The 16663-nt window shown below is 45.3% G+C and overlaps 1 protein-coding gene across 1 annotated transcript; it reads left to right on the forward strand.

Moving 5' to 3' along the window:
* Positions 1–9444: 9444 nt before the first annotated feature.
* Positions 9445–10590, forward strand: LOC103363563 (zona pellucida-like domain-containing protein 1). The gene has a single exon (XM_008290380.1). The coding sequence runs from the start codon at positions 9445–9447 to the stop codon at positions 10588–10590; it is 1146 nt and encodes a 381-aa protein (XP_008288602.1).
* The last annotated feature ends 6073 nt before the right edge of the window (positions 10591–16663 follow it).

Genomic DNA, 16663 nt, shown 5'->3' on the forward strand with positions numbered 1-16663 from the left:
GAACGTATGAAATTAAACTGCACATGAAACTTGTGGTGCACAAACTAGTGAGGAGTCACGTTGGAAATGATTTTAGTGTTTAAACTGTTTTTAGCTGTGATTCCTGCAGAAAAGGGGGCGGAGCTACACAGGTCACCTCCAGGAACCGAAACTTGTTCCTTAAACATCTGAAAAGGTTTCCTCCAACTGGTCCTCATAAAGCATAGAGTCCACACACACACACACACACACACACACACACACACACACACAGGGAACAACCACATGCTGATTTAGAGGTAACACACCAGCAGGCAACACTTTCCCATATGTGCAGCACTCGGACATACAAGACGCAGACGGGCCTCTACGTGGAAACGCTTTGACGGACACACTGATGGAGACGCAAAGAAACGACAGCACACACACACACACACACACACACACACACACACACTCACACACACACTCACACACACACACACACACACTCGGGGCTCCATCGATCACAGTTAAAGCTCTGCTCCGCTCAGAACCTCTCAGAATGTTCCGTGTGTTCTTGTCACCAGACTGCTGCTGGTTACACAACATGTACAACATCCAGCTCCGTCTCATCTCTTCAGTCAGAACGCCGTCAGCTGTTCTGTCCCGTTGAGGCTCAGAGGAACGACTCCGTTCATCAGAACCAGAAACTGGAAGAACCTCCAAACGTAGCATCTGGAGAGTAGAAGCTTCACGTCACCATAGTTCCTCACTTTAGTCAACATTGTAAACGTCAGCTAAAGAAAACCGCTTTAAAGCTAAATAAAGTCTGTAAAGAAAGAAAAGTGAGCGCTCCTCGGTGCAGCCCGGTGGCTGAGCTGTGATGATGAGGCACGTTTCTGATTAGAAAAGTTTAAAAAACTCAAATCTGAGCTTAAACTCACTTTATTGTACACGTCTAACTAAAAACTCTCCAATTTCTTCCAATTAGATTCTACAAAAACCAACAACCTGAGCCGTCAGGAGCAGCTCAGTGGCAGAAACCAGTCATGTGACTTACATTCAGGCTGTAGGATGAAGTGCAGGCGGTGTCACACTGAGCACAAGGAAGCACCTTTAAAATGCAGGTAGCAGAACATCTGCAGCATGTAGAGATCAGGGTTCTACATCAACACCTCCAGCAGGTTTTAGAGGAACGCTGCCTTTAAAAAGTCCCCAACAAGGACTCCATCGGTCTGAAAAACAGAAACACTCGACCTCCTGACTGTCCCTGAATATATCAACGTGGAGCTTTAAATTCTCCAAACATGAAGCTCATCCTGTCAAAAACACTGAAATAAAAGAATCTATATAAATGATTTTTCGTGGCTGACTCAAATCTTTTTCCTCCTTTTTTTCTCATTGTCGTCATTCTAACTGTGTCAAAGTGCACCAGATGTTTCTGACTTCTGTCCTTCAGTGTGTTTCCTTGGAGCTGCAGGACTTTTAGGACACAGTGTGAGCAGAAGGAATGACCTGCTTGGAGCTGCTCTTCCATCCACAACTACAGTGTTTGGTTGGAGGGAACCTGTGCAGATGAACCCAAAAGATCTGAATACCGAGAGCTAAGTAAGAAAACCTGGTTGAGCCGGCAGCAGCAGCAGCAGCTGGACCGCGGTGAGGCCTAAAATCAATCAGCCGTCCAAACAGCGAGGCTCCACATCTGGTGTAACCGGACCCTGGAGGGGGAGGGGAGGTGATTCAGCAGGTGATGGCAGCAAACTTCACTAAAGAGTGAAACTGAGCGCAGAGCCGAGGAGGGAGAGGGACGAACAGGAGGAAGCTGAGGAGGAAGACGTACGACGAGGAGGAGAATGGACACCAGCTGAAGGTCAGACAACAGATCTCAGGCCGTGGACCCGGCCAGCCTCCGTCCCACCCGGCCAGCAGCGCCGGGCCGGACGGCCGTCAGCACCACGTCACGTTCAGCGACATTTTATAGCGGCGCAGGAATGCATGTGTGCAAACTCGTATATTTATGCGCGTGAGAGCGAGCGGCGAGCAGAAAGCAACTGCTGAACGGGACGGATCCGCTCCGGGCAGCTGGTCCCTGCAGTTGGCCTTTGTGCAGCACATGAAAGGCCGGCGGTGGCCGTGGCGTACACGCAGCACATGAAAGAGAAAGGCAGCAACAGGCATGGCAGGGAAACGTTCAGAGGCTCGTAAATCAGCGCTACACGATGCACGCCTGCAGCAGGGCGGCCAGCGTGTGGGAAAGCAGGTTTATACGAGTCCGTCCTCCGACCGGTACTGATGGAAGTCAAACACACACAGTCCTGAGCTCAGATGTGTGTCGTTCTTCTATGCATCCAATAAAGAGCATTTACACCCAAAACACGTTTGTTTTCTGTCCTCCACCAGCTGCTCATTCCATTCTGATGAAGCCGTTGGTCTCATTTCTGTTGTTCTACGTCGACCACGTGTCCAGCTCCATGAGCAGTGAACACAGGCTCCCATCACAGGACATGTGCTGGACAGTAAAGCTGCATGTTTCAGTGTTTTCTGGACTCAGCCGCACAGCTGACCGTGTCTCATAACGCATGTAATAAAGGAAATCTTTACTGTCGTTCAGAAACGGATCCAAAGCAGTTAGAACAGCTTGATGGCTGAATCCAGGCTGACAGAGGGATGGTCCCATACGCCAGCCCTTCTGTGCTCCACATGCAGATCCAGCATCCTTCCTGAAGTCAGTTAAACACGCCGACTTCATGCCTGAACGCTCGATTTCCTGCAGAAGCTGCGACGAAGTCGAACGACTAGCGTCACGCTAACGGACTGTGAGTCTGGAGGCTTTCCCTCATTTCAGCTTCAATACTTGGTCCAAAACCTTTAACTTCACTTTGCAAACTGACACGTCAACACAAATAGAGCTGGACCGTGATGAAGGCCGAGCCACCAACGAGACTTCTGGTCCAGGATTTGGCTGATCGTGAACCGGAGCTGAAGTTGAGTTTGTTGCTGCTGGTTGTTTGTGACGGTTTCCTCTGAGTTTAGTAAACGTCTGCAGGAAGTATGTGCAGCTTTAATAACTACGTATGAATATATATTGTCCCCCATATGTAGACCCGGCCAGCCCGGGTCAGGGTCCAACAGGAAGTGTTTTTTCCACATCAGACACTCGTGCTGTTTAGTTTGTTGCCTCCAGCTGATTAGGACCATGTCCTCTGATTTTATTAAATATCTGCAGCGTCACACAGCAGCAGGATCCATGAGTAGTTCTACTTGGTTCTACTTGGTATTACTATGGCCTCAGTCGGTGTGGTTCTGTGACATGTTTGTTCTGTTTGGGCCGATCGGATCTTGTGCAGATGACAGAACGTTTTCAGGCGTCTTCCACCAAACAGATTGATCTGAATGAGATTCTATGAAAATATGAAGCTTGACTTCAGCGATGATGTGAATGAACAGAACTGTGACCCGTGTTCATTACCTCCATCTGTGGCACACGACATTCAAAGTGTTTTTCTATTTGAATAGCTGCTGATGGAGGAGATGTGCATCCTGCCCAGAACGTTCTGTTCCAGTCTCCCAGCGTTGTGAAGACGTTTCTGAAAACGTTCCCGCTGCCTCCGCCTGGAGCCGCTCCCTCCATTGTCTCCTTTCATCTTTGTACAAAGTGGAGCAAAGTTTCTGGGTTTTGTTGCAGAAACCGGAGTCGGACTGTAAAATGTTTCTAGTGTGAAGTTCAAGTGCACGTCTTGACCCACATCCTGAGCCGAGAGGAGCAATAAATGTGCTGGTTCGTTAAAGCACGGCCGGAAATTACACTCAGCTTTCATTAATCCTCAGAGACAGTGTTATGGCAACAGGGACGCTGCATCGATGAGTTCTGCTGGGATCCGAGTGGAGCTACGGTGGACTGAACCAGGACCTCCTGCAAGAATGAAGCCTTCAGTTCACATGAATGTGCATCTGATGTTTGATCCTAGAGGACAAACCTCTTCTAGAGCTCTGATACACATCTTGTAAGTTCAGTTTCCTGGAACAATCGAAACCACAACCTTTTGATATCTCGAGTGTCATCGAAGTCGAAGCCACAAAGGCTAATTGCAGACAACAAACTACATCGAATCCCTCAAATCTCCAAACCCTCGGTGGATTTATCATTCCATAATCCCGTAATGTCCCCGCTTTATTGTGCTAATGCTACATACATTCACGCTTTTGTCAAAAGCCCGCGGAGTGAAAGGAGTTCTGGTTTCATCTCAGAGGTCAGCAAAGTCTCAAATTAGCACAAAAGCAGAGCGAGCGTATTGTCGCTGCTGTCTTGACCTCATTTCGGTGGTGGTGTGTTCAGAGCTCCGTTTCAGGGCTCGGGAGGCCGTGGTCTCAATTACTGCGCTTACAACACAACTTTATTAACAGCGGCACACCCTATGCTCTGGATCCAGTGTGTAGGTTGTTTTAATGCGTCTCAGATTTGTTCCAGCAGCGTCTCTGCAGGAGAACCTCAGTGGGCGACCACCGCTCAGGCCTTCAGCTGCTTCCACATCACTCCATCTTCATCGTGTTGTGCTTCGTTTTTTTTCTTTAAACGTGCAACATGTTGTACCTCACAGCGCTGAATGCATTTCATATGTGACATTTAATTTCCTTAGCATAACAATTGGGTGTTGGGTCAGCTTCTATGGCGGCTCGCTTTACAGGCTGATATATTATCTGGTGTGAACCAGGTCAGGGCCTGTAATGGCGGAGCAGCAGGCAGCCAAGCACAGGAGGAAATGGCCAAGAAAAGTAAGAAACAGATGAGCTTTCAATTAGTGCAGAGCCTTGGAAGAAGAGGCATTTCCTCTTTTTTTTGTGAGTGGCTTTTTTTGTGTAGTTCAGCGAATCCCTACGAGAAATTCCAGCGTTAGTTTTAAAATAGATTTTATAGTTTACATATTCTGGTTTAATTGAACCACCGAGAGGGATTCTCACATCATATTTTACCTGCTTTTATAGTCGGAAAACATCTGTCTGAGCTGAAGAAGTGTCTCCAAGCTGCAATAACTCTAACAGCCAGCAGGGGGCGCCTCCTCTGACTGCCAGGAGAAGTCAGATTGTATGAGAAAATGAACCTTTTCTCACTTGATTTGTTGCTTCTGTGAACATTTTTCTAAAGAGTTTATGGTCTGAGCTGCTGGTTTCCAGTCTGGTGATCATTTAGTGAGTAAAGGTCCGATTTAGAGCAGAACAGACGATAAACTCGGACACGTTTTAGCACCTTGGATGTGCTTCACCCCAACAAATGAACACTGAAAAACATGTGTTTGTTTTTTGTTCTTAAAGGGGTAGAGCATGTCTCCAGTGACAGGGTCGGTCAGTTCATAATGTGGCTTCACTTCAGCACATTAATTCAATTTAAAGGATCAATAGAATGCACCAACAAACATGGTTACTTCTACGTCCAAAACAGCAAGATGGCAACGACCGAAATTCAAGATTTAAGGCTTTAAAACGACAAACCATGGTCTGTGGTGTACCTGAGTCACAGATCAAGGACTCCATGCATCAGTGTGTGCAGACCGATGCAGACTTGACCGGCAGGAAGCCGATGTGTCGATGTGCTACCAAGATGGCGGCTTTTAACCCCATATGGAACAGAAAAAACCCACACAAAGGTCCTGTGGATGAAGCAGATCCTCACAGATGACATTCTTCCTGAGGTTGGCACGTGGAACAGGACTTCTGGAGAAGTTGGAGCTTCCCACTGTGTTTGGGCGACTTCGCTGGACATCTGTTTATCGGGTGATGATGAGGTCGTGTGTGGCCTGTTTGGATTTGTTTTTGAGTTCAGTCGGTGTGGTCACAGTTTCAGCACATGGACACTGTGGGTAAGTTCAGGGTGCGACTACCTGCGATGAACAGGTTGCTACCACATGGGCGTCGGCTTCAGCCCCACGGCGACGACCAAAACACGTCTTTGTTTAATGGAAAGAGACATAAATCATGAACCGGCCTTCAGATCGGACCCCAAATCAAACTCAAGTCTTGATTCTGTTGATCACAGCTTGCACATGTTCTCATCAGCGTGTTTGAGTCTGATGAGTGCATCCAGTGATTTAAATTCTCTGATGAACACACATCAGGAGGGTTTGTTGGCTGAAGTCACAGCCGTCCACATGCTGAAGCTGCAGCAGTGGCGCTCCCAGCAGCCGATTAGCGCTCAGCTTGTGTTCCCGCTACAGTGGTGCTGATAGATCTCCACATCGCTTCACTTCCTGTGTCTCAGCAGCCGTCATCGCCTCGCCGCTGCAGCCGCTAGACAAAATAACCCGTAAGGCCCAATCATAACAGAGGGCGGCCCGGTCGCGACCTCTGCAGTAAAGCAGCGACAGAGGCTCGTATTTTTTCCCCCAAACAGAATTCCCACCTCGTTTCTTTCTTGCCTCCCATCTGCACGTTTCCGCCTCTGCGACTCCTCAACGCCAGAGACCCTCCGGTCGAGTCGGCGGCTCGGACCATCAATCAGTCGGTTTTTAACGGAGCAGGTGACCCCCAAACGTCCCCCCAAACGTCCCCCCAAACGTCCCCCCAAACGCCAGATCTGCACCCCGATGAATTCACAGCGGGACAGAGTCTGTTTCTCATCACGTCCTCTCACTTCCTGCCCGATGCCATCACCACAAACAAGAGGCGTCGTTAATAAAAGGCGGCTCGAGGCTCTGACGAAGGGACTGGACCACTGCTGTTCTGATGCTGGCTGATGAATAAATAACCTCATAAATACACATTTTACTCATACTTGTGGCTGTTTTATTGACATAGCTGCACAGTTTTTGTTATCTTGTGTGTTTTGCTTTAAAAAGACGTGATTTGAATGTTTTTTTCTCTTCCTACAGTCACAGGCCTTTAGTTTGGCTTAGACGGTGACTGGAGCTCCTGATTCCTGGTTTGAATGTGTTGCTGATTTCAGCAGCTGCTGTTTACGTCTGCTGACGCTGTTCACAAGCTTCGATGGCTCACATCCAACAGGAGGTCTTACATGGACACAACAAGTCAGACTAATCATAATTACACTGACAAGTGAATTACTGCTGACCTGGTAATTATCAGAGTGGTGCAGATATCTGGATATTAGGATGAGTCATGAGGATGTTTTCATTGTGAGTCTGGAGAGTCAGAGGAGAGTCTATTGGATGTAAAGCAGCAGGTCGTCGGTGTGTTTGTACGAGACAGAGCAGAAGAAATCACTTCTGTAGTTCCCTTTGTTGGTTCTTGTAGTTTCTTTACACTGAGACACTCTTCTATTTAATATATGTTTATTTTAGGTTTCTTCTGGTGATAAATACTCTAAATGGACATTTTGACATCTGAAATGTCATAAAAGCTCAAACACGTGCTGTCAGGAGTCCTTATCAGACAAACTGTTTCTACACTAGTTTAACCTCCTGGAGTCTCTCTTTGTGGGATTCTGATCCCTGCTACACTGAACAAAGGCAGCAGGGATCCTGTTGTAGCACCAAGAACTGGGTCAAATGGAGGAACTTCCTGGTGGCAAAGCGTTAGCTGCTGGTTTTTGGTTTATTCGGTACAAACTCACTGAACTATGTTTCATCAACGTTCATCCACTGATCTGTCTCTGAGCTCTAGCTTAAATAAAAACATGGAGAATTATTATCTGTATATTGTCTTTGAGTTTGCCCTTAATGATCCGAACAAAGCTCCAGTAGGACCTGAACAGAACCACAGAACAAGGTGAGGATCTGATGAGGCTTGCTGGTGATTAATTGGTGGCTTGTTTATGTAAGGTGCATTTATTCTCCTGGGCTTTGTGCTGCTGAAGACCTGCCTGGTCTCTGTCAGAGCCTTTGTCTCCGCTGACACCACATAGCTTCAGTTACCTTTATGATGCCGGCTCGGCGTCACCTTTTATCTGAATGTGTGCCAGCAACAAAAGCTGACCAACATACTGCCTGCTGAGCAGCAGCACAATGGGCTGATGTGCTTCCCGTGTGTCACACCAACGGACCGTCCATGAAGCCTGATTCATTTAGTATTAAGTCTGCAATATTATGCAAGGACTGCATCTGTAGCCACAAAAACACCAACGTCAACCACAGCTATGCTATCATTTAGCATAATTAGCTCCCACCTCTCATCACATCATGAAGCCATGAAGAGGACGTTGGAATGCGACTGAAATGGCTGTAAAATACAAACCATGACAACATTTAACTTAAAGGTGACAATAAAGAGATCATTTCAGGAGCCTGAAGGAGCAGCAAAGCTTCACAAACACATTCAAACTAATAATCAACAGTTCTAGCCACCATACGTATACCGTATAATCCAATGTATACGGTTCATTTTTCTCCAAATCCACAATATTTTGCAAGGATTGTGTCATCTGTAACCTCGTAAACACCAAAGTTAACCACAGCTATGCTATAATTTAGCATAATTAGCTGCAACCTTTCATCACAAACTGGGAAATGGTGAAGCATTTGTTGTGAATGGAACTGAAATGGCTGAGAAACATGATATATTTAACATAAAGGTGAATAAAATCCTGCCTTTTAGCAGCTTTAGAGCAGTATAGTGTGTGTCACCAGACAAACACATTCAAACTACGAACCACAAGTTCACAGGTCACCAGATTATATATATGTATATATACATATCTGGTATCTGTAGTTTTTAATAAATTCACAATATTTTGGAAGGATTGTGTCATCTGTAACCTCATAAACACTAAAGTTAACCACAGCTATGCTATAGTTTAGCATAATTAGCTTCAGCCTCTCATCCCTTGTGTGTGTACATCTATGAATCCTGAGACAATCTGATTATTTCCCATCCGATGTCATTAGATAATACCTGTTCTATATGACTGAGAAGCCACAACAAGCTGAGGTGAACCCAGATGTGTCCTCTGATGGATATAAAGTCACACAAAAGTTGTTTGGCTTCATTTATAAACTACTTCAGTTAGACGTTGCTTGTACCTATTTTACGTTTAATATCAACAGATTCGTCAGGATGACTGAGGAATCGCTGCTCCGGATCCCAACTGGGTCACTGCTGAAGCTGCCGGGGCTCCGACCGGATAGAAGAACCGTCTCCGCATTGTTTGGGCCATTCAGTAATTCATCTCATACAGTGTTATGTTCACTTACTTGACGAAGGCTTAGCAAAAGGGCACATGGAAATGTATATTTTAAAGCATAGTCAACAAAAGGAGCGGGCCCATTGTCTCCGCATTCAAGACTGCGAGATGCTTCAGGTTTCAGGTGTTGCCCCCAGGACAGGGTCCAGACTGGAGTCCTCCTGCTGCTTCACACAATGCAGTCGCTCCCTCATAGCAAGACACTTGACCTTGTTTTGGACCAATCCCAGAAGACACACTCACCTATAAAGACCCCTGAACACAACCCAAAGACTTCAAACAAACAGAAAGATCCACCAGCGAAGATTTCAGCTCAAAGAAGCAGCAGACCCGAGTCAAGCTGAAGAACTACCATGAAGATTCTCATCCTGCTGCTGTCCCTGATCGTCAGAAGTAATCAGCTGAGTCTGAGCGACTGTGGGTCGGAGGCGAGGCGGCCGCTCATCAATGACATCTCAGTGGACTGCGGTACCTCCTCCATCGGCCTGGCGGTTGAGATCTGCCCGGTCGTCTACACCGGCTACAATGAGACCCTCCTGATCCTGAACCACATGATGGACCCGGTCTGTAGAGCCACGCTCGACGAGTCTGTGAACCCGCCGGTGGCCCGCTTTAACTTCCCACTGAACATGACTCACGCCTGCGGAAGCACCTTCCGGACCACCAGCGCCGCCGGGACGGGCATCTTCTCCGACTTCTCCAACATCCAGACGGTGAACATCAGCGGCGTCATCCGGTCCATCGACCCGACCACCGGCACCATCACCTACAACGCTGAGCTGAAGTACTACTACTCGTGCGCCTACCCCCTAGAGTACCTGATCAACAACACCCAGATCGACGTGTCCGCCTCCTCGGTGTCGGTGAAGGACAACAACGGGAGTTTCATCAGCACCTTGAGCATGGACCTGTTCAGCGACGTCAACTACACCCGTCCCATGGTCATCCCGGAGCTGGGCATCGAGCTCAGGACCAACGTGTACGTGGAGGTGAAGGCGACCAACCTGACGGGTCAGTACCACGTCCTGCTGGACCGCTGCTACGCCTCCATCTCTCCGCTGCCCACCAACTCCAGCTTCTTCAACCTGTTCGTGCCGTGCTCCAAGGACCGCTTCACCACCATGATCGAGAACGGCGACAGCCAGAGCGCCCGCTTCCGGTTCCCAGCGTTCCGCTTCATCGAGCAGCAGAACGAGACCGTGTCCACCTACTACCTGCACTGCATCACCCGGCTCTGCGAGAAGAGCACCTGCGGCACCTTCAAGCAGTGCAACAACCGCAGGAAGAGGAACACCCTGGACACGTCGGCCGTCACCTACACCATCACCTCGCCGGAGATCATCACCAAGGCCGAGAGCACCGACTCCAAGGAGAAGCCGCTCGCCGCCGATGAGGACGAGTCGTCCGTCGGGCTCGGCGTGGCCGTCGGCATCCTCGCCTTCGTTTGCTTAATCGCCCTCGGTGTCGCAACCGTGTTTTACAAACGACTCAGGAACTAAGTGGCTGTGAGGGGTTCTGTATCTTCATTTCTACCTTGTGACTGCGTCTGTTGGGGAAGCTGCTGCATCCCAAACTGTACATCAGTCGTGGAAGGCTAGTTGGGAGAGTGACGGCTCTTTAGAGGATTCAGTAGATTTGTCGTGTTAGTAAATTCCCCGAATGGACAAAAGCTATAAGTGTTAATGCATGTCTGCACTTTATACGCTTTGAAATAATAATAATAGTGACATAATAAAACAAGGTAACTGTAGGGCAAATAGCAGAACAAGCGTTGGAGGAATCCGGTTTCTACGTGTGGACTGTCGGTTGTGGGCTGTTTTGAAAGTGAACTCAAAGTACCTTTCAAAGTATTACGTCTCTAATTTATTAAAATCCCTTCGAGCAAATGAAGCTACGACACCAAACAGACTAAATTGCCTGATTCCTGAGTATCTTTTCTTCCACTGACCGGCTGCAGTTGGCTGCAGCGCCACCACCTGGTGGATTAGAGCTCGTAGAGAGTTTTCTGACTAGAACTGAATGTGCTTGTTGGTTAGTCATCGCTGGCTTTGTGTCTGTGCATTTCCTTCACTGTATCCAATAAAAACTACAAAAAGAGTCCGTGTTCTTCATTTGTGTCCCGCAAACTGTTTATGAAAGTGTCATAAATAAAATGAAATAACAAGCAAACAATGCATCTGATGGTCTGATCCATAACGTCGCTTCATAAGATGATAAACAGTCAGTTCCCTTCATAAAAGTTTCATTTATAGTGACCAAGTTACGTTTTTAAGGTTATTTTTCATCAGACATCCAAATTCAGTTTATTTTTTATAGTTTTATTCAAATGCTCATATATTTATAAAAAAAATAGAAAAATTAACAATATTGCTTCTGTTTGTTTTCTTATAGAGATAAATTTGCTTCACTAAAATTTTTTTTTAATAATAAATACATTTTTTAAAGCCTAAATGCAACAGGCACAATAATAATAATAATAGTAATAATAATAATAATAATAATAATAATAATAATAATAGATGAATTTATACTAGACTTTTCTTAAAGTTAGAAAGTTCTTAACAGAGGTTAAAAAATAATTTAAAAGACTAAATAAAATAAACATACAAACATTATATCAGCTGCCAGAGAACATAAAATTATACATTTTTTAATTTAAAGATATTGTTTTATCTGAGACATACAAATATATGATCTTTAAAAAAAAAATCTTTTATAGATTTTTTAAATATCGAGCTATTGGGGGGAAAATAATAATTAAAATCACATAATTAAAATACTTTGCATTCAAAGAACCTCAGACGTCTGAAGTGTCGTGTTTGTGTCATAAATTAATTAATATCCAGGTTATAGATTATCGTTAATCAGGGTAATAATGAGGATGTGACTGAAGCGGTGGTGAAATGCACAACATGAAATAATTAACATAGAAAACAATTCAAAGTAGGAATTTAATCGTTCTGAATTCCTGTGATTGTGGGAAGAAGAAAAAACAACAACAAAACCACGCATTTATTAAAGCAAAACACAGACGATAAGAACAAATCAGTTCATCCAGCGACGCCATGGAGCAGCTAAACCAACAAAACCAGCGTCAATAAAACGTAAATAAAACCTGCGTTTATCAGGTTCTGCATTCATGCAGCAGCATCAGAGGATGCAGCGATGAAGGAGCTCGTCCCTCTTTAAAGTTTCCTTCTCCGGTGTCTGCAGGATTTCCCAGCAGGCCTTGCGGCCCAGAGGACCAGTGTAGATGTCAGAGGAGGAAGCTGCTGCCGGCGCCGCTGAGCAGAGCTGTATATCTCCGGCCTCCGTCTGAAGCGCTGGGCAGACAGAAGGCTGATGGATGGAGAGGAGACGTGGAAACCCCCCACGAGGGATCTCTGAGCTGAGCCCACATGAAACATCTCAGTAACAATCCTCCTTCTCGCTCCGCTTTAGTCTCTCTGTGGTGCCGGACGGACGTTTCCTGCTTCCGCTAATCGCCAAACACAGACTGTAAATTTCAAAGAGCGATGGCAGCACGGCTATCGCCCAGACTGTAAAAAAGAAACCCACAAATGTAGTTCTCCTGCAGCTCTGGTGTCAAAAAACACTGAAATAACAGAGATGTCTCGTTTCACATGAGGTCATGAGTATTTTGGTGCTTTTTAATGTTAAATTAAAGATATTTAACAGATGGACATGCATAATAATAAAGCTGTTATTTATAGGATTACCAGTGCTTATGGATATCATGCACTGATAAAAACAGATTCATTTCATATTTTTTTGTTAAATCATCTGCAAATTTACAAAATATTAAACAACATCTCTCACAGCAACAAAATCGGTAAAATTAAAGGAAAAAAATGTCTTTTTCTGTTAATCGTCACTAATTAGATCTAATTTTAGAAATAAATGCACATAGTTAAATTTGAATTTGACATTTTTAATACATTTTACAAAATGTAAAATATTTCTTATATTTCTCACAACAAATTAATTCCTGTAATTTACAGAATAAAAAAAATCTTTTTCTGTTAATTGTAGTCAATTGTAGTGAATTTTAGAAATATATTTACGGTATTAAACTTGAATTTAACTGTTTAATTTATTAAACTTAAAAAATGAAATATTGGTAAAATTACAGTAAATTTGCAAATGCATTTTAACATTCACAAAAAACTATATATATATATATATATATATATATATATTAAATGGTTATATTTTAACCTCATTTTGAATCAGACTTGCACATTATATATATAGATATATCGTATTTTGAGATGCATTCAAAGAGCCTCAGACGTGACAGTTTGCTGATATTAATCACATCCAGCTCAGAGATCATCGTCAACCAGGGAAGCATGAATGGATCAGGGGAGCGTCTGATTCCTGCTGCTGGAGGTACAGGAACCAAAAACCCCAACATGTGACATAAAACAGATTATAAATGAAATACAAATGGAACCATGCGTTCTGGATCCCAGCTGCAGAATGAGACCAAACAACATGTGAATGAGTTGATCAGACCCGTGACCCGGTTGGTCCTCTGAGCAGGTCGAGGTGCTGCAGGACTCACATCAGATGGAAACTCCAGAGTCTGAGCAGAACCGTTGGGCCTTGGTGAGTCTGGGCGGCGCTGAAGCAGCACATGGAGCCGGTTATCTACGGCTCCGTCCTCAAACCCCCAAACCCGATCGCACCGTCATTCGCCAAAGACGAGGGCAAATCTAGGGGATTGAACCGCTTCCCGGAGTCATGCAGGACTTGATCTACGGCAGTTTAGCAGCGACGAGGCTTTGGCAGCGAAACCATAAGAGGAGAGGAGAAGGAGGAAGGAGGCCCGGTTTGATTGGCCTCCCGAGTGCTCGCATTATGTTTTCTATGAGCTTTATTCTCTGAGGCTTTGTTCGAGGGAGTTTAGTTTACTGGGAAGTCCATTTGTCTGCCCGACTGTCCCTGACTCCAGCTGGCTGAGCTTGTATGTGTGCAGCAGATTGAATTTCATTTATGCACAGAGTGGAACCCGAGTCCAGAATCTCAGAGGCAGAAAATCTCATTGGCTGAGTTGGATTTCAAAGAAACAGGGTTTTTTCTGGTGGACTTGGCCCGAGAGGAGGAATCCAGCAAAGCTCGGTGCTCGGCTGAGGAAGTTTGCTAGTTAACCGACTGTCTTCACAGCTTTAGGCAGGATCCTCGCTGTCTGAACGGGAATTACAGCCTGAAGCTCGTCTCCAATGTGATGACTTTGGACCGCGCCGGTCCCATGAAATAAAGGCCACACATCACGCAGACGTCTGTCCAACGTTTGTTCCCCTTCCCACCGTAAAAACCACCAAGAAATGAATAAAAAATAAATAAGTAAATAAATAGATAAAGGTCATACAGCAAACGTTTCAAAAACACTCAAACAACAAGCGTCTCAAGCTAGTCCCAGTTGATAGACGGGTCCAAACGTGTTCCCAACAGCAACAGCATCAAACATCCACATAAACGGATTTCACCAAATGTTTTGCACAAATATAAAAGAAATCAAGGTTCAAAACCACCAACGAGCCTCTCGGACGCTGCAGAGTTTGGATATTATGGGACCATTAGGTCCGATGAAATAAAGGCCACGGGTCACGTACACGTCTGACGTACGTTTGTGTCCCGTTTACGTCAGCAAACATGGTGAAAAATACCAAAAAAAGGACATACAGCCAAGGTTTCAAATACATAAAGTTCAGCTTAAAGTTTTTCCAGAAAGCCAGTAATTATACGAACGATGCGTCTCCATCTGACCAGTTGATAGACGGGTCCCAATATGTCAGCCAGCAGCAGCCAATGCATCTAACCGTCGTATAAAAAGGCAATCTGACAAATATGACACACAAATATGAAACAAATGGAGGTTTAAAGCCTCCGTATGGCCTCTCAGATGCAGCAGAGTGTGAACATTAAGGGACTGAATGGTTTCAATCTGCTGCAGCGTAATAAAGGACGGGACAGTCCTCAGCTTATGGTTGGTATGTTTGAGTCAGATTCAAGTTCCTTTTGAACTTTTAATCAGTTTTAATGACTGTTTGAGTCCAAACACTGGTGACATTCATACAGAAGATAGAACTTCTCAACGAGTTTGTAAAACTTTAATCAGTAACGAGAAGAACAAACGATTAAAACGTCACATCCTGTTCCAGCTCACAGGACCAGTGAGCAGCTCCGACACCAGAACCAAACTGATCATCACAACCTGAACATCTAAAATGCATTTATGTTCTCAACAGAACTCATGTGGAGACACAATGTCTGTGTTGGACTGTGACCCAGGAGATCAGGGCTTGAACCCCACGTAGGACGTCCAGAACCCCTCCTGAGCTGTACATACATACATACACAGAGCAAACCAGGCAAAGATTTACTGAGTCCCAGTGCGTCGAGCGCTAACCGCTGTAGCTAAAAACCCCCAGATGTCCGAATACGTCGGATCGGATTTGGCAGCTCTGACCCAGAATCCTTTGCACAGTTTCATCAAACACATTTCACGGTCGACCGAACAGACGACGGCTCATTTCAGCCACAGAACCTGTTCAACATGAAGAACCAGCAGCGTCTCTGTTGTGTCGACGTCGGTGTTCAGTGTAAACAGCAAACAAAAGCAGCTTCAATCCTCATTTACTTCCAGTTTGAACTTGTTCGGTTTAGAAAAAAATAACTTTGGTTGTGATTTAAACCAACATTGGTCCTCGTGAGCAGCCAAGTTAAGACTAGAAACCTAAAATCATCAAAAACAGTTCGATCCGGGTTAAAATACGACGTCTGAGAGGATATGTGAAGCTTTGCCTCCACTGTCTGTGTTTTCAGTCTCACCTAAGACATGATGAATCTGATCTGGTTGCCTTAATGAGAACACAGCAGTGAAATAAAGACAAATTAAATGAAAGGTAACGTGGCAGAACATTTAAAATGTCCTGTACAGGGTGGTTCAGCTGCACAGGAGACACTTTCTGTTCCCACTAAAAGCTGAACGTCTTCCTGAAAGGGCCTTTATATCCTCTTTAATAGACGCTCCGTCTTCTTAGCTGGATAATTAGTGACCTGAAGGGCAGAACAGATGATTTTTGCATTCACTGGGTTTTTCATTTTCATCCTGGAGTTCATATGTTGTCAGTCATTTATTCCTAAAGAGTCAATAATAGGATTGACTCAGGAACGATAGCTAAACGTGCGTACGTATAAATTAACGCGTAGACGGGATGCGGTTTCACTCACAGGAAATCTGAGCCAGAATAAAAGGCTGAGAAATAAAACAACACGCCACAATAAAAGCCTGTAATGAAACCAGAACCCGGCCGGCTCTCTTCATATTTCACTGCAGATACTTTACGTCGGTGCACCGCTAGCGGCCTCGCGGCGCTCATACGCTAACGTGGCCTTGAGCGGCCCATCGCCCGGCCGCAATATGCTAAACGTATCATGAGAGTTTATGAGCGAGCAGCAGGAGGCCGGCCGGCTGGAAGACGGAGGAAACAGGAGGAGGAAGACCCGCTGTCCATAAACACTGCAGTGTGTGCACGGAGGGCAGAGTGTGTGTGTGTGTGTGTG

This window comes from Stegastes partitus, unplaced genomic scaffold, assembly GCF_000690725.1.
Source record: "Stegastes partitus isolate 25-593 unplaced genomic scaffold, Stegastes_partitus-1.0.2 Scaffold669, whole genome shotgun sequence".
NCBI classification, from domain to species: Eukaryota; Metazoa; Chordata; class Actinopteri; family Pomacentridae; genus Stegastes; species Stegastes partitus.

What these genes read in the sequence shown, in the direction of transcription:
- LOC103363563 (XM_008290380.1), top strand. Translation starts at nt 9,445, where the DNA reads ATGAAGATTCTCATCCTGCTGCTGTCCCTGATCGTCAGAAGTAATCAG.